Below are 24,867 nucleotides of genomic sequence, written 5' to 3'. Positions count from 1 at the left end.
TTTTATATGCGTTATAAACTTAAAAGTTAAACGTATGAATAAACGAATAAATTTATAAAAATTGAAAATAAAGAACAAAAAAATTGTGCATCCAATGTGCGTGAAAACTACTGAATAAAATAATGGAAATTTAACTTGTTTTCCTTATGGAAAGATTCATTAATCTATCTTTACAATCACATTCTATATCAATTTTTTTTTCATTTTGTTTTTTCGTTATTAAACAACTATGTTTTTTCCTCAATCTATTAGTAATAATTGACATTTAGGAACATTAGAAAAAGGCACTTTTTTGTGCAAAAAGACGCGCGCATGCACGAGACAACATAAATATTTATAATATATATTTTTTATATAAAATTTGTATATTAATATATATATGAATATATATATAATTTTTTATAATTATTAACTACACACTCTTTGAATATTTTTACATTCTTTTATTGGGCAATATAACTACAAGTCTAGTATCATGATGTTGAACCAATAAGGAAGACGTATAATTCGTTGGTTTTTCGAAGGTACTCAATTGGATAACACATCTTTTGGAAGACCATATGTCTACATATAAATCGAATTTGTAATTTTTTTTATATAAAATTTTATCAAGAATATATTTTTAATCATTTTACCTTCCTAACTTATCATGTTTATAACTTTGTGAAATTTTATTAATCAGTAATAATAAATTTTTTAACTGGTATAAAATTTTTAATCAAAGATATAACAGCCCACTTTATTGTAATATAAATTTGTTTCTATATAAATTGTAAATATGCAAACAAGTTGAAGAACAATTTGCATGATTTGGCATGCGTGCGTGCGTCTCCTATTTTATTTTAAGTATCAATTAAATGATAATTTGTAACTTTTCTTTTATTATTAATCAATATTTATCAAACGATTCTAATAATCTAATAATATTAATTCCTCATAATAAAATAATAATAATAATAATAATAATAATGACAATGATGATGATAATATTGTTGAATGAAGATGATAATAATAATTAATAATAATAATAATAATGAATGTAGCCAATATAGAAACAGTAACAATAAAAAATATTAGTAACTAATAATTGTTGCTGTTCAGTAATGCAATATTTACATTACTGATAAACTAACACAATTATTAATCAATATGTTTTGTGCATTTTAGCACTTTCTCCTATAATACAAACTACTGAAAGAAATCTGTACAAATACCGAATACTGCTGGGCAGTACGAAACGCCTTAATGAACATTCATAATATAAACTTTCTCTCTTTTTCATAATATTTAGCTCTTTTTGCTTAAGCAAAAAATGAGATAACTATATAAATCTAGCTTCGAATGATCATATAAAAACTATATCTGTGGTATTTAAATGTATTTCATGTTGCATCTAATATAATTAGCTAACGTCAATTTTCAACGTTTCGCACCATTGGAATTTGTATTCAAGGGGACAAAGACTTGGAGGAAAAAACAAGTATACTATAAGAAATTTGTAATGTTATTAATATTCTTCTTCTTCTTCTTCTTCAACTTATTTTGTGGTTGGTAATGGGATCAACATTCCTCAACTTAGAGGTTATCGTCAAGTTAGAATATTTATAAAAACTCATAAAGATGTTGCAAGAAAAATACTCATAATAATGATGAATTGTGACCTTCATCCCTATGCATATCGTATGTGCAATTTATGTTCGCTTTGGAACAAAAAAACCCTATAAATTAATCACCTATATCCTAGTTCACTTGCCAATATTGCTTTTGAATTATTAACACAAGCTCAGATGAGCATGTTTTTTTTATCAATACTTCTCCACCTTGTTTCACTATTTAATCAATTTCGTCCTTCTATTGAGGAAGAAAGAAACCAAACGGCATAACGCAATCCTTGGGCATAAAACAGTCATGAACTGTTTTCATATGATTTTTCATTTTGTCTGGACGAGAGAATTCTTTACCACACACCGGACATGGGAAAACTTTCCTTTGATGGCCTTCATGATATAAAAATGCGTGTCTCTGGAAGCTATATTTATTTTTGAACGTTTTTTGAATGTCAAGCTTTGCACATTCGGTGCACTGATAGACTCCTTCGGATATTGATGCATAGCGAAAGAGGTTGAGACCACGTACTGACATTTCAGTAAGTTGTTCAGCTGGATCTTGTGATTGAGACGTAGCTCTTCGTCTCATACGACGTTTTGGTACTTGACGACCAGATGGTGCAGACATTGCACCTTCAGCCGGACTTTGATTAGAGGGATTTGTTACTGGAGTTTGAGCACTCCCACGACTGGTCGCTGGTGATGCTGAAGCACTACGTGCTGATGTAGTTGTTGTCGTCGTTGTAGTTCCACTGGAAGAAGATGCTGTACTGGATACAGTCGTAGCTGATGTTGCTGATGGAGTTGATGTCGTTGGTGTTAATCTTAGAGATTCCAATTGAGATGCTGATGGCGTTAATGGAGAACTTGTTCTTCCGCTGTTGTTCAATGAATCACGTCCTTTAGTTTTTTCAGCTGATTCCGATTTTGATCCGTACTCTGTAAAATATTTTGTTACATTAGACTTTGAACTTTGCCTTTTTTAAATAAATAAATAAGATAGATACCATGCAGATGCTAAATAACTAATATAGAAATAAAATGAATATTTTGTAGGGATAATTCGTGAGGATGCATAATAAATAAAAATAACCAAGATTTGATAAAATTATACCAATTTTTAATAACTGCGCAACGTGTATGTGTGTTGGATATTAATATTCATATATTGATGAATATTATTTTTTAAAAGTGTAAAATTTACACGTTCAGGTGTGCGCTTAATAATAAATTAGCAGAATAACTTAACTACAAACAAAATTAATAATAATTATAATTATTATTGACAAACAATAATAGTAATAATGATGAATAAATGTACATACAAGTAACATACTTTGAAAGATAAAATCGAGTATTAAATAATCGATAAATCTTTCGTTGTTTAAACTACTAATAATGTTTACGTAGCGAATAAATCAAAAAAGTTGTGCAACCAAAAAAAAAATTAATCTAATAAAATTATATTTATATTTATATTTTTTTTACTCGTATAAAATCATTACAAAGTCATAAAAGTACGAGTTTATAATAAGAATAATTTTATTATCAAAGCATTCGATTGCTTTCTTATAAAATAACTGAAGAAAAAACAAGAATAAAATTCTAAAGAATTCTCAAGGACTTTTATTGTTGAGCCGACAATTAATTTCTTATAAATTCAATTTGTACTGGCCCCTTTTTTATTTTTTAATTTAGTAAATATTTAACGTCTTTATATTTGTACTGTATTATTTCATGGCCACAGGTTCCATTAATTAATATTATATTTACTTATTTATAATTATAATTAGATAAATATAATCATTTAATATTTTTCTTTTTCCCCTTTTATGACGGACTCAATTTATTCTCGAGACTCCAAAGACAAAGGGTGACTTAGAATATTATCTCGAGAACATTATTAACTTTTTCTGTCGACTCAAATTTAGTCAATCCTCAAGTATTCGTAAATATTATTATAAAAAAAAAATTTTCACTTAAACAAAATTATAAATCAACAATGCCAGTACGCAACATGCAAAACAAAATTCTTTTAAAATTATAATTGTCCTGTAATTGAGTCAGAATTATATGAATTTTTAATGCCATCAGCAAAATTTTTAATTCTAACATATATAAAGGACTTCTTAACATCTACAAAATGTTATATCTCGTTGATTCTTTAAAAATATATTCTTTTCTACAATATTAATATTAGTTTCGAGCAAATGTCATTGATGAAAAAAAGTACTTTAAAGTTTAATCAACGAGATTTTTATTAGTAAAATTAAATCATAAACTAAATAAATGTAATTTTTGGCTAAGAGCAACGGTGCGCTTTGTAACGAAGACCTTGACAATTTCTTTTCTTATTATTAATTAACAACAAAAGAGAAAAAAAATTGCAGGCTGAGGATTCAGTCGGAGTGAAAAGAAGTGAACGTGGAAACAATAAAATCACTGCGTTCTTACATAAGAAAAAAATAAAACAGAAATAAATGACACTGTGCTTAAGACAAGACTACTTCAATTTAATAAAATATTATTTGATGATAATAATATTAAAGACTGTTTTCAATTTAATTCATTGAGCTGAATCTTGTCTAATGCACATTACAAGAAAAAAAACAAAAATAATTATAAAATTATAATAAATTTACAAACATTCTACTACCAAACACGAAGTGTTGACATGTTACTTTTGGTGATTGATAATTACCTTTGTCCCTAATTTCAGTGGGATTAGTCGTCATCTTGAATGAGTAAAATGTTTTTGACAATTAGTCTTAATAACTATTTTAGTTTTTTTTGTTGAAAGGTATTTTGATTTAGGTAATTAATCTCTAATGAATAAATTAATTATATTATAAACACAATTAAGGTAGTAACATGTAAAATTTTTTTAGCAATTAATACAATGACAGTTTTTTAAATGTTTTATTATCATTCAGATTCTCTTTCACACTTATTGCAGCACGTGATTTATTCACATTTTTCGTTTATCTATAAATTGATTGACAGTAGATTAAAAAAAAAGTACAATCGCCTTTGTAGTTAACAATATTATTTATTCACGTGCTTTAAATATTAATAACTGCTGATGCATTTATGAATTGGCACAGAATGATTATTTTTACATATACTTTTGATAGTCAAATGAATAAATAAATGTATCAGCAGAATGCAAAAGGAATTGGTATCGTGCTATAATAGACATATGAATTAATAAATTCAGATAAATTTTTTTTCGGTGGTCCGTGCGAATCGGTCAGAGTGTTGTTATATATGAATAAAAACATTAGCTTTTTTTGTATTACATTTGTCCATTCATTAATTACTCAATTAAAATCTATTGAACACCGTTCATTTTATTATCGATAGTCATAATTAAACAATCAGTGCATATAAAACTAATTCTATCCAGCGTCAGAAAAGATTTATTTTCATCTAAAAAACTTTTTGTTTTCTATATAAAATTTTTCAGTGTATTTTCACTTAATTGTTTGTTTGTTTTTTTTTTTTGCATTTTGTAATTTTCCATTTTTACGTCTCAAGGTCTCACTTATTTGGCACTATCGGGGCCACTTTATATTAAGGGCACCCATTTTCGCAAGTGCGAAAATGTTTAAATAACAATTCATTAAAATTTTTTATTTTTCTATCTTTTTTTTTCTTTCATTTAAAAAGGCACCGAACCGGGGATTTTTAATAAGCTACGCTATTTTGGATCCCACTGAAATATAATAGTTTTTTTTTTATAATTTTTTTTTTTTCTTTCCATTTATCTTTTTATCATAATTATAATATTAATTAATCAATAATAAACCGCAATATTATAACGTGTATAAAATTAAAATTCAACTTCATCAAAAATTTGTTTTTCTGACGCATAAGATCATTTCAAACTGCAACGACGTTAATAGGTATTACTCACCAACTAATGCTAAAATATAGTCGATATAACTTCTGTTTATATATAATATATAATAATAATCATCATCAATAATCAATATTAATAATAATAATAATAATAATAATGCAATAATAAGAAATATAATTGTAATGATATAATAATAATAATAATTAATTAATAATGATAATAATAATAATAACTAATAATTAATTATAATCGCAATAATGAATATATAATATATATGAATGTACTTTAGTATCAGCGCGTTATGTGTAACCCGTGTGAGTGATTTGTATTGTGTCTCTGTTTTTCTATATATCAGTATTTTGGATGAGATAATAAACTATTTTATTTTTCTTTTTTTTATATAATGCGTATTATATAATGTTTTTATATATATATATATGTATATATATATTAAAATCTATTTGATAGTACAGTCTGCTTTTTAAGCCTCGTATTTTAATTATTTATTCTCGTTTTATTTTTTTCTTTCATTTTTCCTCAAATGATTTTTTTAACATGTTCCTTTCGTGCACACGATTAACATTGCTTAGCATTGATGGTCACATGCCGATTAGCATTTATTAATAAAATCGATTATTGACTGTGTTTTCTCATAAAAGAAAACGTGTTTTTTTTCATCCTTTACTTCTTATTCAATGACAAAAAAATTACTTGGCACGACACTTTGTAAGGGTCACGCATAAATATATATATATTTTTCTTTAAATATATATATATTTTTATATATAATATATATTTATATAGACTTTATAAATTTATTAATTTTTTTCCTTATTTTCTACTTTCAAATTGATATAATCCTATTCTGTCACCTCTTTTTTTACTTTATCCAGATATTAAATTGTATTTTTTTGTTTATTTAAAATTCTAAATAAACAAAAAAAAACCATTGAAATATTCATCAACGGTCCGTTCTAAATATATATGTATATATATTTTTAGATTTAATTTTCTTCAAATGCGATTTTCATGATATTATTTTCAATTTATCAAACAATCCACCCACTTAACATTTGCTTTTTGTCTTTACTCCCTTTCTAAAAATTGAGTTAGTCTTAACCTCTCAGTGATTATCATATCAAATGTTTTTCTTTTATATTCTTTGTATTATTTTTTTTGTTTTGTTTCTATTACGTTAGTTATTTTACTTACTCACAATTATGTAGTCTGTATTTTATTATTGAAGACAATAAGCTGTCTAGCCGCTGCCACATGATACTTCTATCAATATTCTTCTTTAGATATACAATATATATATATATATTATATTAATATTACTACTATAATGATAATTGTAATTATAATAATAATGATGTTTAGTTTAATGCTACTATCGCAACAACAATAATCTACCAATAATGTGTCTTGGACACAGTTTGAAACAAACAAAATGATAAAATGAATTTGACAAAAAAAATAATAATAAAATAAAAATAACAGTTGCCTCTTGGGAGAACGGACCGTATATTTTTTTGTTTTCTAAAAACTAACTAATTTAATCCCGCAAAAAAATAAATGAATTATTTCCCAATTATTTTTGTTAATAATTAAAAAAAAAACGCCAGCTTATTACCCTCATCGAGCGCATGAACACAGTTTGTATCTCGATTACAATAACTCCAAAATTGATAATCATTTTTACTGTCTATTCGAAAAATTTCTTTGATTTTAGATTGATTTATTTTTTCTTAAAAAATTACAAATCTATTCTTTTGGTCCATATTTTTCCGAAAATTTCTACATAACAATTTTATCAAATTATTGTATATATTTTTATGATTTATAACTTTATTTATTATTATCATCATTATTATCATTGATTGAATTTGAATGTAGCCAAAAACGCTCTCGATCTCTACAGCAATAAATAAAGAGAAAAACTGGCACCTGTTTTAATCATTAACTAAAAAATCTATCATTGAATAACTGATTAGAGTTAAACGTTACAATTGCAGGACAATCAATTGTGTATTTATATTTCAAATATATTATTCCTTAATTAATTAAACTCAGCGTTTGGTCGGTTTGACGGAGCCGTGACCCTCCCCACTCATATTAATCGAATTAACAATGTTTTATAGTAGTAGTTATTAATAATAAATTGATGATAATCATAATTAATAATATAATAATAATATAGCCTCTAGTCGTTTAATGTCTATGCCCAACTAGTGAAAAAATTTGTATATAAATCGTTCACCACCTCTCATCGATATCGTTTTTTTTTTGATGCACTTCTCATAACTGCCTTTTTGATAACGATCACGAGAGAGGCGAGAGACAGAGTGTAAGGTGCAAAATATAGTAATCTACAATTGTATAGTGCTGTTTTGTTTTTGCAACTATAAGCCTATACACCTTCGCCGATAGCCTCAGCCACGACCGTCAATAAAATCGGTCTTAACAATTTTATAAACTTTGATTGCTTTATTTTTGTTTCTTTTTTTTTTTCATTTGTTTATTTTTATAGAATAATTATTATACTCATTTAATACATATCTCGTTTGCAACATTTTCTATACTATACGATTATTTAGATAATTATTTAATTGAACTTTGTTTTTTATTTTTTCCCTTTAATTATTTATTGTTATTGTATTATAAAGAGGACAAAAATTTGTAAATCTAAAAGTTAACTTTGTCAATATGTCATCTAACAAGTCTAAAGTCAATTTTATTAAATAACAAAACAGAGAAAAAATTGCACATTCTAAGGCAGTTTTTTCTTAATTATTATATCAATATTTTAATATTACTATTTTTTTACTTTTTTTTTGAATATTATCATCTACTTTGGCAACTTGTCCTTATTATTATTCTCCGGACAAACAGGATTTTACTCTACATAATCTATTTTTTTTTTTGCTTTGTTTTATTTACAAATTGTAAAATTTATGTCATTAGTATTTGTTTATCTAACATTTTTAATAATCATGGCAACTAAACCGCGAACGAGATCGGTCTTTTATCGATAATTATCGTTATTATTATTACAATAATAATTCTTTTTTTCTCTCAACATTTTAATAATTATTATTCTGTAATTATTGTACTTGGGCTTTCGGCTTTCGGACTCCGGCTCGGCACACGGCATTAAGTTACTACTAAAAAGTGCCTTCAGTCTATCCAATGTCAGTACTATCTTGTATTTGGTGTCGTTAAAAACCGTCCCACTGCAGTCTTTCAAAAATTGCATATCCCGTTTCTTATTACAGTTTCTTGTATTTCTTTTTTTTCTTTATTATTATTTTATATTTCATTCTCTAAATATTCAATTACTCACAAAATGTATCAAACTTATTCAAATTTTTTTTATTTTAACTTTTGATTGCGCAGAAATTTTTTTTTTTACTGAATCTGTTTACTCGACTAAAATAATCTACATGATATAACAATGATATCTGCGATATAATCAGGCTTGACAACTCAACAAAACGGCTCAACAATATGGCGAACGGTCATCGTACATATATTGCATTTTCTCAGTCTACGTGGTTCCCTTATTTTTTATTATTCTTTAACGTGTACTTTTTTTTTCTCGTGTAAATGTTATATTATGTATTATAATAATGATTATTAACGTGTATTGCGCTTCTGGATATGTGTTAATGTATGTATACAGTGTTTAAGTGATAGCACGAATTATGTGCAATTAATGTACGCCTATGCAACATTTGATTTTTTTTCCCCAACTTACAATGCATTCGCAGTATTGTAAATAAATCAGTTATTAAAACATAATATTCAATTTCATCATCATATCTTTATATTTTTTTTTTGTATTTTCATTTAAATCCCACGCTATTTGAATTTTTCTTTTAATTAACCTGTATTCAATATTATTTTTTTAACATTTTTTACAACCGACTATCGATACCATAAACTACGTTTAAACGGTTCGACTAAAAAAATCGATTGAATCTTTTATATAAATTCTTCTCAAGTAATAACGTATTTTTTTTTTTTGTATAAGTTCCGCAACTTCTTAATAATTAAGAAGGTAAACGGTAAAGCTCGTTCATTTTGTAAATTAATGCCCCTTGGCTTGTATTATTATCATCAAAAGAACAATCACAACTCTTTTTTCTTTCATGTAATCTAGGGAGATCGACACGCTGACGTTATTCTAACCAATTGTTTAATAATATTGATTTTTGAGTTTTTTAAAAATCATTTAATAAAATAAAAGTTGTTTTTTTTCTTTAGCTGCTTGATGATTTTTAACAGCCTTGTTATAGCTTTATAAAATTTGTACAAACTTAATATAGCTCTCGATAAATAACTCTACTAAACAAGATAACGATTGAAGTTTAGTTATCAGAGCAGAGCAAATCAATAAACGTATTATAAATATAATGAATTTAGTAAATGAGTGTTTTTATAGTTTAAAACAATATTTGATTGAAGAAAAAAAAACGAATAAAAATCTGTATACGTTAATTGACATAAAACATAACAGAGATTTATTGGTGTATTTTTTTTCATTTTTTTAAAAAAACGCAATAACTGATACTTAAATCTCTAAAATTTAAAAATAAACAGACAAAGTTAATCTCCCAGATCTCCCTCTTAGTATATGATAAACCAGGCATCTATCTACCTAGGGTTCCTACCTAACTACCTATCTACGTTCAGACGTAATTTTCCTTCTGGTTCGTGAGACTGTTGAAACAGGACAAAGCCGTTTGGACAAGCCTGGAATCTCTCAGAGTGCTTCTTAATAGACATAAGAGCAAAGTGAAGAGGAACCTCCAGGGTTTGACCTAACGACTGTCATCCTCATCAGTATCTACATGAACGCACTCGAGCGATAGCCTACCGCTGTTGGCCCATACTGGAGCTACCTAAGCTCATATGTGGCTTCAAACTATGTATAATCTTGACGTGAGCCACCATATTGTCTTTGCGTGTAAATTCTTTGAAGCATACTGGACATGGGTAGTACTTAACGTTGGGCTTGTGCGATGTTACATAGTGACGACAGAAATTACTGATGTGTGTATAAGTGCGATGACAAACAGTACACCTGTACACATCGCCTTCCTTAACACAAAAATCACGAACCGATCCTTCAGTTCTTTCGCTTTCAACCTTGAATGATCCCTCGAAGTCACTTTGACTGATCTCCGACTCACCGGCGACCAAATTGAATATGGCACTGCTTAGGTGCTCTTTTGACACCTTTTGTTCAGACTCAGTATCTGAATTTGGCGGATCCTCACATGCAGTACTACCACCTTTCCCCTGCAGACTCGATGTACTATACTCCTTGCGAAAACATCTCTCAAAGTTGATGCGAATGTGAGCCGGCGATTGGGCACCACTTCCGTTCGACGACTCCTCCGCGTCTGAAAACGATAAACACTCTCGTATCACGAGTATACATCCTTGTTTATTTTACTTTTTAATATTACTTTATTTTAATTAATTTATTAACTCGTAGTATTGTAGGGGGAAGCAAGAGGAAGGGTAGAGCCAGCAAATTACTAATTAAAATTATATATATAAAAGATAAAGTCTCCGTGAATTTAATATTATTTTTTTTTTCATTTATTTTATATTGATTTTCATCATTTAAACGTTCCTGTAGGCGTGTGCGGCGTGTGTACTTTGATTTTCTCTCTCTCATATATATATATATAAATAGTAATCATTTTCGTAATCGCACGAGTGTGCGCGCCCTCGTGTGTCTCTCGTTTCAAAAACCCACCCACATTTATTCCCATCTGTTATGTGTTATCTTTTACTCTCTAACTTGCATTTTATATATATATCTCTCACTCACTCACTAAGTCGCTTTAACAAACGATTTTAAAACTATTATTCTTCCTTCCTCTCTTTATTTCTTTCTTTCTTCCACCATTCCTTATATCTTTTCTCTCTTACATTTCATCATTTTCTGCCTCGATGTGCATGCATGAGGAAATTATAAGGAATACGGGAATTATAAAAGAAAAAAATATGTTATGTGAGACTCACCATGCGCGCACACTTGTTTTATTTCTTAACTATTGGTTTCCTTCATTGTCACTTATTATTTGTGTACTTAATGTGTATTTATCATTTTCAAATACACACACCTTATCCGCCTTATAACAACGCGTCGAGAGTCAAGTAGTTTAAAAAGTCCGTCAAGTCACTCTGTTTTATATCTTAATTATTGTGTGGACGATCCATCAAGATCGAGGACATACCGATAGACAAGAACGTCGTTCTCATCGGTTCCTTCTCCTTCTCTCCGATTATCGATCTTATTTTTTTTTTCTTTTTAATCTGATTTGTCTTCTTTAATTTATTTGTATATATATATTTTTTTATTTTTTTTATTTTAAGCTCATTCATCATTTTAGATCATCATCATCATCATGATCATTGTTTCTTTGTTCTAATAAATAAATAATTTATTCTGGCATTTAAGAGAATATAATTGTTTTTTAAACGGCTGGCCTTCCCTAGATCCCTCATCGCTTCCCCGCGCAATGGTAAAAAAATAACGATAGATTTCAAAGGTGACTCAATACTCAACTCACCTGTGCAAAAGACAAAAATAATCACGTGTCACTATTTCTCAACGAATTCTTCAATCTTCGAGCACTTTAACAAAATTTTATCCATTTTTTTTTTAAAAATCATTATTAACTAACAAATAAAATTGATATCATTTCTTTTCTTTTTTTAAAGACAAAAAAATCATTTTTATCACTCGATTTATTAAATATGTATATGTTTCTTGAATTATAAAAAAAAAAAACATTTTTTTATTTAAATAGTGGCTATTGAGTCTCTCTCTCGCCCTCTCGTTCGTGTTATCTCTCTCTCGCATCTCGCTCTTTACACGTTCTCATTCTCACATAAATATATTTCTTAACTCAATTATTATTTGATATGTTTATTTCTCTTTTTCAACTCTCCGTCTAATCCTGTGCTTAATGGTCACACGATAACGCAAGAGAGAGAGAGAAGGCGGAAGCGACGAAACGATGAACAGAGGCAAAGACGCGTCCACTGTTGTACGTTCCATGCCTTCACACAGTCCCCGATCATTTCAATTTTAGAAAAAACCCGTCTGCAGTCTTGCAAAGTTCTTTTTAATAATTATTATCTTTTTATTTAATCATCATTTTGAACTTTCCATTTGATAATATTGTGTTGTATACATATAAATATATTTATATTTTATTTTATTTTATTTTTTCGTGTTTTGAAATATTTAGTTTATGATTTCGATCATAATTATATTAACGAACGGATACTTTAACCAGCGTTTAAAAAAGTAAGCACCGCTAGCTGGCTCCACCCCCTCCTTTCACCAATGGCCAATGGCAGCGAAGCGTTATTTGTTTATGCAGGGAGAATAAATTAAAAAGTCATCAAACAATTTACATTAATAATGAAGAATATATCTTTTTTCTTTATAAATTATAAATGTATATTAATTGATGAGTTCAGAAGAAAAAAACAAATTCTCAAACGTTAGATAAAAACACGAAAAATTGAAGTAAATTTTGATTAATTGTAGGAAATATTTTATTTTTTATTACTATTGTTATTGATATTAATATTAATAAATAATACTCTAATTTTGTTATTTCATACTTTAATTATCTAACTACGCTGCACATTGGCCGAGCGTGATGACACGTGACTTTTATTTTATTTATTCATGTATCATAAGGATTAATTTTCATTTGGGATTGGGTTTTATCTCGTAAAAATATTCTTTTATTTTTTTTTTTTTTTTTTTAATAATAGTAATAAATTCAATTAATTGTAATTAATTTATCAATGAATTTATTATTGATAATTGAATTTTTGTCATGAATTAAATTGACTAATAAATAATACAATTAATTACTTTGATCGGGGGCGAGATTTAATTGAAGAGCAAACGACTCAATAAGCTCTCGATAATTATTTTAAAATCATTTATAGATTATATTACATGTTGTTTTATCAAGGGTGTTTTTTTTTTTTTAATTTCATTTTGCACGTCATGCAGGAAAAATATTAACGCCGAGGTATAATTTTCTACAGATATATTGTTCAAACCGTTAATTAATATATAATTAACATTGTTATAATAATCCGTGTCATCGCGCTATATGATAAATGTATTTATTACTTCAACTCTTGATGAAGAATTGAATCATGCAGTTAAATAATTTAAAAAATAACTGTTGAAGCTCATCACTTCGATGACTGAGGGATAGACGAAACGAAAAATCTGTAACGTCGCATCTGCGATGAAAATAAAAAAGATAATTAAAATAATATATAAATAGATACTATGTATTCTTTCCCTGTAAGCAAATCTTAGCGATGTAATCAATGATAAAGAGAGAAGGAAAAGAAGAAAATGAGAATTTTATAGAGTCCGCGGGCATATCAGAATTACAGGGATATGATAAACTGGAAAAGAAATATTTCTAAACTAAAAAAAAAAAAAACAAGAAATCAATTGCTAATAGAGGAAAGTTTTGTTACTAAACAACATGTGTGAATGGTTTGAAAAAGCTTCATACTCGACGTTACTAATTCATGTTCGCACTCTTACCTTGTCTGTAAGCTTGCTCGCTCCCTTGTCTATTGAGCGGCTGCGCGAACGTCTTGTCAGAAGCTAAAAAGGATCGATTGAGATCCATTAAAACTCTCTCTTATAAATGAAGGTAATTACGGAATTCTCTTAACCTTCCTCTCCAGTGTAATTATTGATATTGATATTGACGTATGTAAATAACGATATAAAGTGAAAGAAAGTAGATATTGAATTGGTAGTCGAGTGTAATGAATGCTAAGACACGTGCCACTCTCCCTCGAGCCAAAGAAAAGAATGAGAGAAAAGTGATGAAGGGTTAACATATGGATAGGTTCAGCAAAAACTCACCCTGCGCAGAGGTACTTGGTGTAGGTTCGGGTTCTCGCTTGATTCTAGGTGTGACTGGTTCAGGTGTATCCCGTTCACCATTCTCCGTAGGCTCGTCTTTTCTCCCCGTAATCGGTCCTGGTGTTGATGAGGCCGAATGATTGCTACCACTGTTATTTGCATTTCCATTACCACTGGTGTTTGCGCCTGTACTTGTTTCACTTTGAAAGTCAATACCCATTTTCATTTCCATCATTTCAGGTGAACCTTGTACAAGGTCTGATGAACATGACTGAAGATCTTGAGCGAGTGATCCTTCACCTATTGGAGTATCAGATGATCCACTCAGTTTTCGTGGCCTACCACGTTTTCTCTTTGGAGCGGTAAGAGCCGAACCGAGCAACGGATGACTTGACATGTGGTGGAACCTCTTCTGTGACACATGATGATGAGGCCCAATTTGGTTTATTCTATGTAGATTTGGTGGTGGTGGAGGTACTGTGTTCTGATTGCCAAGTAACGAGGATGTGATGCTCGGTAAATCGCATTTATCCTCATTTACTTCGGTCAGGCCCTTTATCCTAAGTGACTCGGCAACCCTGAGGAAGGCCGTCAATCGATCCTGATCTACGCTCACCTCACCGCGGTACATGAAGTCCAACAGACTACGCATATCCACGTAGGGAACATCTTTGAGTATGACTATTGGATGCTTGTCAGGATGTCCAACGAAAAGGGCCTAAAAAAATCATAGCTTATTAATTCAATCAGTTACCAAATGAAATAAATAGTTTTGATTTCAATTTATAGTCACTCTATCAAATATATATTATTGTCATCATCATTAATAGAAAAAATAGATAATGAAATCGTTTTAACAATTACTAAATTATCGTTGATTCCTTCTAGGAAGTTAATTGAAAAATTTTCTCCACTTAGTTGTTTTTTATCATTAAATATTTCTGTTAATTAGTTGTTTTAATTTCCATGTATATATTTTGTAACAGATCCAAGTACAATACTTGAATAAGGAATTTTAGTCCTAAGCTAATTGACCTAAGAACACATTTCCTTCATTTATCAACCGTTAATTTTCATTGGAAAATATTTAATTATCTTATTTCTTATCATTTTTTCGTAATTATTCTATTTGCTTTATAAACTTCCTGAAATTTACTTTGATGGCCCGATGACATCTTTATTTAACTCTTATCTCATATCCTTTTCAACCCAAAAATAACCTGTTAGAAGAAATTTTAAGGTAACTCTTAAAGAAATAATTTATGTAATTATGTTATTAAAGTCGCTTGTATGTAGTTATTTTTTTGAAATTATTCAAAGATAACCACTAAATTGGAAAGTTATGGGCTATTTACAACAGTAGATATCAATTTTTTTAAATGTAGCTTATCAATAAACAGATAATTATAATTCCTAAGTAAAATTTTCATTGATTCAATGTATTTCAATTGTTTATTGATCATTTAACAACAGTATATCATTTAAACTGATAGAAAAAATCAGCCTGTAAATCTGATACTAATTCTGAAGGATCATTATAGTGATAAAGAAATGAAAAAATCATTAAATTATATTGAAAATGAGAGAATGAATGAGTAAAGTAGATAACAATGGTAAAAGATTCAGTGGCTACAAACGTTGCATCAACCCTATATATCAAAATAATTAAACGATGATGCGATGATTACCTGAAAGTATGGACTACACGCTGACAGCACCATTTTGTGTGCCTTGAGCAACTGGCCCTCAACGGCCAGCGTTACATCTACGAAGGCTTCGTCATGCAGCAATTGATCAAAGACCGAAAGTAAATTGCTCTGATGGTTATTCCAGCGCAGACAAAACCTCTGCGACGTCATCGCTTCGCTTCTCAGATCCGCCAAGTTACCGTTAATGTCCGCTAACATCAGACCTCGAATGTTGTTCTAATTTGCCGTTGCTGTCGCTCTTCCGCGCTAACCACGGCAATGCTATTTTCTTATTGCTGCTACTGCTGCTGCTTCTATTACACCAAAAAAGTCTACTTTCTGTAATCTTCATCGGCCAATCATGTATCACGTCTTTTTCACTTGTGACCTAAAATAAAAATTCAAGAAAACAATTAGTGTTTACAATTCAAAATAAAAACATATATCACTCGGTATAATGAACGTTTTAAAAAGAAAAATCATTTTCTACGCTTCAAAGAAAAAATCGTGGGCGCCTTCAGGCTATAGAGATATATATCCAGCACAAATAATAGCGCAGTTGCCTCTAGCAACGGTTGAGACACGAGAGAAGAGAAATAAGAAGAAGAAAGAGGAGAGAAAAAGAAGGAGGAGGAGGTAAACTCGTACAACATAGCTATGCACGACCCTGATGCTGAAGTGTAGGCTGAATAGACGACTCCATTCTTTTCCTTTTACGTTTCTCGCCCTCTCGCACACGCAAATGGCTCCTACGTGCGTGCCAGACTCTGATCACTTCACACACCCATCGAACCCTCTATACAAATCTCTAATCTTCACGTCCCTCACAATCCTCTCTCGGTCTTCAGCTCATCAACAGAAAGATAAAAATATACTTCTCTGTCTTACCGACTGATTCTTTAAATCCCAACCACTAAATCATTACGCGCTTCACACGCATTCATATCAATACACTCCAGGACTGTCAATCGTTTTTCCGAGAACTCGCCATTATAAATTCCATTTTTCTTTCATAAATACACTTGATAGTTATATCTCTCATATGTGCCATGCGGCTGGACTTAAGGAGCGCCAAGCCTCGACCTTGAACGACCTCGTTAACCTACGGGAGGAAGCACGATCGGTTTCACGGTTATTCAAGGCCTTCTCTGTCTCACTCTATCGTACCCGTTCATTCGTGTCTTTTAATATTATCTTCTTCCTATTTCTTTCTCTCTTATACTTCTTTCCTTGTTGCTTACTATACCGATCCCTTCCACGAATCCTTGCCGGCGTTACGCAAGCCTCTATATAACTCCAACATTCCAAAGTTCCTCACTTGTTGGACATTTAAACATAACTTGAGTTTGATCCGAAAAAGGTGAATATTCAGCTCAACGAATGATGGAAATAATATAGGACAATTTGACGTCAATCGTGTACACAACTGCGTCTTCAAGACTGTGAAGGAGAGGGAAATTTAAAAAAAAAATTATATTTGGTGTATGTTGGTTTGTTTGAAGGGGAATTTATGCCAGTTTCGTCACGCCATAAACTGATAACTACCATCGTTCAGTCGAACTGTTTTTTTTATTCTACTTTGAAGCAAGGGATTAGTGGTGGCAACAACCGGTATTGAATAACGGTTTTTCAAAAAAGTCATCTTTCGATTGGAATATATACGATATAAAGCTCTACCAAATTTATTTCATTTGTTATTTATTGGGTACACTTGATGAATAAAAATCTTATAAGAATTAATGTGTCGTGTTAAGATCATTCGTAATAAACATGAGCCATTTTAAATAATATTATTCTTTTTTTTTGTTCACGATTGAATAAAGATAAATATTTATGAATAAAATGCACTTTTGCCCTTCTTGACATTAAAACTATTGAATTGAGTTTTAATAAATATAATGATTTGACAGAAAAATTGTGTAAAGCAGGTAAAAATTATTTAAATCAATTACTCAATTATCTAATCAAATAACTTAATTACTGATTATCGATAAGTGTTAGCTTGAAAATATCTACTTAAAACTGATTTTTTTTATTTATTCTAGTTGACAGACAAATACACTGTTGTTATAAGATTAATTTGTTGATAATTAATGAACTCTATTGATTATATTAAAAGTAGAAAACATCGTTTAAAAATAACAAAAGATAAATTTATATTATTGGAAATACTATCAGTCATAGTCCTTTTTCAAGTATCTAAAATGAAAATTTCAAATAAATTGCATTATTAATAATAAATTGTCTTTAAAGTAGTCATTAATATAATCACATTATATAATATAAATAAATAATTAATTTTGCTCGGAATTATTTAGTTGGGCATTCGAAATACTAATTTATTGAGTTACTAAATGACATCATTGTAAAAATTTACAATACATATATTTCATCACAAAAATAAATTTCTGCTAACTAATAAGAATAAACTTTAAACATTAAATAAAAAACATTGAACCACAATCTCTTTTATAAAATCAATGAAATAAAAAAAAATATTAATTGTCCATTAACTTTTCTCCCTCTTTATATAAATGTTTTAATCACTAATTACTCAATGACTCTTACGAAAATAATTTCTTTAATGAGTCATTTCATCAGGTCCTGACGAAAAAACTATACCGATCTATCACGCGACCCCTGTGTATTGTTTCGTAAACTTTCAATCGCATGACTAGATACCATTAACGATGCCTCCAACTCCTGCGAAAAAATATTCAAGTCAAAAAATAAAAGATCAAAGAGTTTGCTGAAAGGATTTTATATAATTTTTTTTTAAAGAATGTTTTTTTTTTTCTCATGACTTCACTACTAATTGTAAGATAACGTCATCGCTCATTCTCCTCCCTAGAAATCTTTAGGAGTTTTTGTACAACTTTAGATATTATGTATTGCCTAGGAACTTATGACGCACACCCTCTGTTGTTTAAAGGCGCTCCCTGACGACTATAGAACACACTCAAGAGACATGAATAATGTTTAAGATGTTTGACTGAGTTATGCGCAATGTGCAAAGCAGACACTAACACATTGAATTTACGCATCATAAAGTCGAGGTTCTATCATTGTGTATTTGTGAGAGAGAAGCAACAGTGTAAAGTGGCGACACGAGACTCGGGCACTCTCACGGCCACGCATTGCGTAATCGGCATTGCCACGACGAAGTCACGCCGGGATACAAAATGAACGACAAAGCGCAGTGGATACTGTTGCGTTTTAACTAGGGAAATGAGAAAGACAGAGATTGAAATACTCCCTCCTTACTCCCTCCACCCCCAACAACGTTCATTTGCTTCTACAATAAATCTAATATCACTTTATCTCACTCTTAGAAGCTACTTCACCTTCGACTGCCGTTTCCGCGCCACTAACACGAGGGCAAACAATGTGTCTTGTTGAATCCTGCGATGCGACTTTGGCTTGTTTTGTACATGTACTACGCCATGATGATACCCGTTTGCTGTGCGGGCAAATAAATATTACGCAACAGACCAGTTCAGGACATTGTGAAAGAGCTAGGATGGAAACTAAACTTGTAAGATGGCCTGTAAGATTACAAATGGACATTTGGACATTTTATTGCCTGGATGTGGTCTATCTTGACTTTAATTTTTTTATTTTATTTTATTTTATATTTACTTGAGATTTTTTTTTATTTTTCTTTCTCATCTATAATTGTAAATACGATATGATTCATTAAGTTTACATGTGATAAACTAATTATTTGAAAAGATATAAAAATCGTTAATGTGATAATTAAATGATATTCTAAGGCGGTTGATACGTTAGAGAGAAGTAAGGGTGTAATTTTAGAATACTTGGAAAAGGCATTATCATCAAGACCCAAAGGTCATAAATGAGGGTTACTTCATCAGATGACTAAATTTCTATGTCAGTGATCAGCTTGGTCTCATCTCCAAAGTCTATTTCCCAGGCAAGACGTGGGTAGCGTTACAAAGTGATTTAGTGAAAGGTTTTGAAGCAAAGGGCTGGGTAAAAGGGATCTTTGACTTGAGACCTATATGTGTATATATATAAATACTTATACATGTTTAAAAAGAGAGAGGGGAGAAAAGTGATAGAAGCAACAACTCCTGGCACCCGAGTGGCAGAGAGTCGGATATCTACTCTCCCTCTTTACAGCACTCCCCTCACAAACTGGGGGAGTGCCAGGATGTGCTTGGAACGATCAACGTGTCGCGTCAGAGAGTCGGTTCTCTTTCCTATATGTACGTGTTGCAGCTTGTGCTTCTCAGAGATAAAACGTGTGTCTCTTGCAACTCTTTGGTTTTCCTAGGCATCACGTTTTAGTCTGGCTTGTAACTTGCACACATTCTTGAGTAATGCAGCAATACACATCGGTACTCGTGCCGTTAGTAATGTCGATGGAGAAGAGCACATACCAGGTACTGCTGGTGAGTTAACGGAGGATTTAGCTGGGTGGGAGACGTGACGAACGTTATTGAGGAATGAAGAGGGAGGAGTAGAATAGCTGCTGCTGCTGCTGTTGCTGAATAGAGTGTGCGCACACTGCGTGTGTCCTACATTTTAGAACCTTCGTTTAGAACGCGTGCATTCCCGACAACATAAACCACAATTATTTCCATCACCTTTTAAAGGCAAGTGTCAGCAAATCCTCTCGTATTGTCGTCGACTCAGTCGTTTCAATTTTTCACACGGATTCTTGAAATACGTAGATATTGCAGCCAAGACAACGTTATCTTAAATGCCTCATTCGTCACCCCCTCGTCGTCATCATCTTTCGCGGCTTCGCTACCTTTTAAACTCAAGGAACAACACACCACGAGGAGGGAGATGAGGAGCAACACGCGAACAAGCACTCACGCACGACTCGCGCAAGCCCATTGGCCGGCTACCCCTCCGCTTCTCAACCCTCTCTCCGTCGCATCAAAACTCCCCTCATCCTCGCCGTCCCCTCGACGATCCTCACAACCAAGCCAACTCACCGACCACCCTTCCTTCCTCCTTGCGCCATTTTTACCTCCCCTCGTACACAACGTCGCCACCGTCGTCGTCATGGGCCCAACTCTTAACCACGCGCATTGGCGTCCACTCGAATTTTTTTACATTTTATCACACACATTTTTCCCTTCTTCATTAATTATAACTTCGACTTCTTGACTTATAAGTTATTTTTGAATCAAATATTCACGATTAAAATGTTTTGAATTTTAACTGCTTTTTTCTTCATTTCTATTTTACATTTATTTGGTATTATTTCATCATTATTTTATTTCTTTTTTTTTATTCTATAATATTTCAGAGAAACGAATACGATCCTTATGCAAAATTCAATTTACCCTCTGTCCCCGCAACTACTAAGTCTGTCCCTCGATTTTTGCCCTCGACCTCGACCTCATCCCAGTGGCGTCACATTTCACTTTTTCCCCCCTACTGATTCCTTTACAAATACATGTAATAAGCATTCGACTCCTTAATGAGTACTTTATTTTCATTACTTTACAACTCACAAACGACGAAAACGTAAATATAATTACAATGACTCAACGAGTATTAACAAAAATACCACTAAATTACAAAAGTAATCAACGTAAATTAGAATAAGTTGTAATATATTGTAAAGAAAAAAAAAATATCTATATATACATACATAAGAAACAAGGAAAATAATTAGAAGATTATCACGACTCCCTTTCTAGTTTCCTGTTCATATTTAAACGTGACGTTTATGCGGTTTCCTCGAGAGGAATTCTCGTCGTAAGTGTAACTAGGGCGCGAAGCCTGGCACTATTATACAAGAACGGATTATCCATTACAAGCATTCCTTCATTTCTTTATAAGGAGTCACCAACGGATTTTTTTATCTTCAGTCAGAGTTTTTTTACTGTAACCTCAACCCCATTAACCCCATTAGTGTTTTAAAAGTAGTCTCAAAAATAGAAAAGAATAATAAAAAAACTCCAATCGTTTCTCACAACATTAAAGTACGAGAGATGATGTTAAAACGTCATTTTTCTTTCTATTTTCTCCACTTACAAATGACGAAGGAGGAGGAGGAGGAGGAAGTGGCTGAAACGTAAATAAGAGTTGGACTCTCTTCCGTGTGCGGTTTCTATTCGAAAATACGCGCAACAGGCGGCTAAGTGACACGACGCCACTGAGAGTGATTCATAACTTAACCAGGGGGTTAGGCTGTGATAGCATCCACTGTTGTGAAATTCTTAACTCTTTCCCCTCCAACCCCTTTTCCGTTTCTCGAGGACATTACTGCGCATTTTATAGTCACGTTGTCCAATTCAACGAACTCGACCCTTTCGTCCATTCCTTTTCTTAGTAAAATAAAATAGGATGGACAAGTCGAAGAATGAAAAGGAAAGGGAAAAGACGAGGAAAAAATATTGACCTGTGTGAAACTTATGGCTCATATTTCGCTAAGGATTTTGATGAATCAGTTTAATTTTAAAACAATATTCACTTTCATGAGTAATTTATACTGAAAACTTGACAAAATTCACGATAAAAAAGGAATAAAAAATAATTGAGTTATGTTTACAATATGAAATCAACGTGCCAAGGTTATAAGCATTCGTATTTCTAACGTAATTATCATAATTAATCGATTATCGACACAGTTAAATAGAAGGATATATTTTCTTTCATAGTTTTGTTTTTCAAAATTTATTTACCATGTAAAGTTAATTATTTTTTAAATACATTAACTCTGGTTTTTTTTTTCTTTTATTTTTCATTCAACATTATAAACGAATAATCGTATACCAGACAAGCAATTAAACGTGGGTAGCTTATATATTTCTTATCAAATTTAAAACTCACGTCTGATCGTTACAATGACATTTGATAAAATGAGTTTCATGAACATTTTTCTAGGGTAATTGAAAAATAATCTGTTTAAATATTTTCATTGTGTTTTATGATTTCATATATATTTTCTGATACGTATTGTGATAATAAAAGCCACACTTGAATACAAAAACGAACACAGTATAATCTCTGTGACGAATAAAAAGAACCAAGTGTTTGACGGAGATGAAGAGAAGGAGAAGGAAAGAAGAGACTTGACTCGTTTCGTTCAAGACCGTTACTCGATACCTTCTTACGTTGACTCTACTACATATTTTATATCCATCAATTTTAAGGAACAAATTTTTATGAACATCATGTTCTATTAATTATATTATTTCTCAGTTTTTTAAAAAAAAAAAAAACAATAATTATAAATTTCAAAATATTTTTTTTTGTAATTTTAATTTTTTCGTTCACTAGGCGTGAAGGCGAATGAACCAGGTGACGAAGAAAAAAAAAAAGGGGAAGCGAAGCGCCACTTTAATCAAAAGAAAAAGGTAAGGAAAATAAGCAGGTGTATTCACGGAAACAATTTCAAGCGAGAAAATTCAACATCTCTACAACTTCACTCTTAAGAATATGGAGTAAAAAAAATATAAAAACAAATCAAACAAGTTTAAAAGAAAACTAATAGTATATCCTGTTTTAAATAAATATGAAAAAAAAATAAAAACTATATTAAAAACATTCACCTTCCACGTTACAGGTGTATTCACAGAAATTTTTGGTTCAAAGAACACTTTTGATTCTCACACTAAAGATAATATAACGAATTAAACACAAATAAGTGCACGATAAATGACATAATAAATCACTGCACACACGTAATTAATTAATAATGAATCAATGTGAAATGTAATATGTCAATTAAAATAGAAAAAACAATGTGAAAGAAAAATAAAAAATGAGGTAGTGACAAATTGAGTGTGTAAGAGACGCACGAGTTTTGAGGTTAAGTTGCGGCCACCGCCCCCAACACACAACTGATTGTACAACGTGAGTATTTTCGTATCCAGGCTCATACGGTCGGGAAAATGCTAAAGTCATCCCCACCCCTTATCCTGTGTAAGTTCCCACCCTTCTCTTTCAATCTCTCCCTTTCCCACACATACATGATCACACACACTCCGGTGTACAATCAACCCCTCGAGGGTACCACGATAAAATCGTCACGCTATTTTAATCAGCCCGCAGGAAGCCGCATGTAAATTCAAAGCTCAGAGAGTAAAGCGATTGCGAGAGCAAGAGAGAAAACAAACGAAAATGTGGGGACGTGGATTCGCTTGGATGCCTCCATACGCACTTGTCGCCTCTGTTTTTCTGTCCCCTTTTCCTCCCTTCCTCTCCTCTACCCCGTTATATTCAGTCTCTTTGAGGGGCGTGGAAGCGAATTTATATTTCGTAATTCGTGGGAGTGGGTGCGTGGGTAAAGTGAGGTTAGGACACGCTCGAGTGGCGCGATCGACAATCTAAGAGAGGAGCAAAGGGACAAAATGAGAAGGGGAAATGTCGACAAGCATACAAACCACGTGGTGGACTTGGTAAGAGGTCAGGGGGGAATAGGAATGAAACAAAAAAATCTAACAAATTACTTGTGGTGTCGTAAGGATAAGAAAAAATGTCTTAATACGTGAGTAGGTTTTGTCGTATCACTTTTGTCTCATTGGCGTACATATCTCCATATGTGTATATATATATATATATATATATATATATAAAGTTGATGTACTTTAAACACGTGGATAAAACAAATGGAAAATATTTGTCGAAACCGTTAGAATTCCTGTCTGAAAGTAGGTTGATTTACTTCTTTTCTGAGTCGTTCACAGTCACGAGTTTTCACTCATTGATAATAAAAACCTAGTTTCCCGATAACGGATGGAAAATTACTACTGGTGGTAAAATAAGTACAGTAGTAAT

At 31.1% G+C, this 24,867-nt stretch overlaps 1 protein-coding gene across 8 annotated transcripts in view; it reads right to left on the bottom strand.

Moving 5' to 3' along the window:
- Positions 1 to 24,867, bottom strand: part of ttk (zinc finger and BTB domain-containing protein ttk) — a 41,947-nt gene that overhangs the window by 6,090 nt on the left and 10,990 nt on the right. For 5 of the 8 annotated variants that reach the window (XM_035092270.1, XM_035092266.1, XM_035092271.1 and 2 more), the window contains 2 exons: positions 16,102 to 16,489; positions 14,414 to 15,131 (listed from right to left, as the gene is read on the bottom strand). In XM_035092270.1, the coding sequence (XP_034948161.1) occupies positions 14,414 to 15,131; positions 16,102 to 16,320 (937 nt within the window). In that variant the 5' untranslated portion in view covers positions 16,321 to 16,489. Of the gene's footprint in view, positions 1 to 1,610; positions 2,547 to 6,671; positions 10,878 to 14,413; positions 15,132 to 16,101; positions 16,490 to 23,639; positions 23,998 to 24,867 lie in introns of those variants that run through there. The other 3 variants (XM_035092268.1, XM_035092273.1, XM_035092274.1) reach the window with 3 other exon arrangements.

The sequence above is a fragment of the Chelonus insularis genome, unplaced genomic scaffold (assembly GCF_013357705.1).
Source record: "Chelonus insularis isolate UGA/USDA-ARS -01 unplaced genomic scaffold, ASM1335770v1 contig_93_pilon, whole genome shotgun sequence".
Taxonomy (NCBI): domain Eukaryota; kingdom Metazoa; phylum Arthropoda; class Insecta; order Hymenoptera; family Braconidae; genus Chelonus; species Chelonus insularis.
The sequence above is the reverse complement of the archived record's forward strand: the minus strand, read 5'-3'. Positions and strand labels throughout refer to the sequence as shown.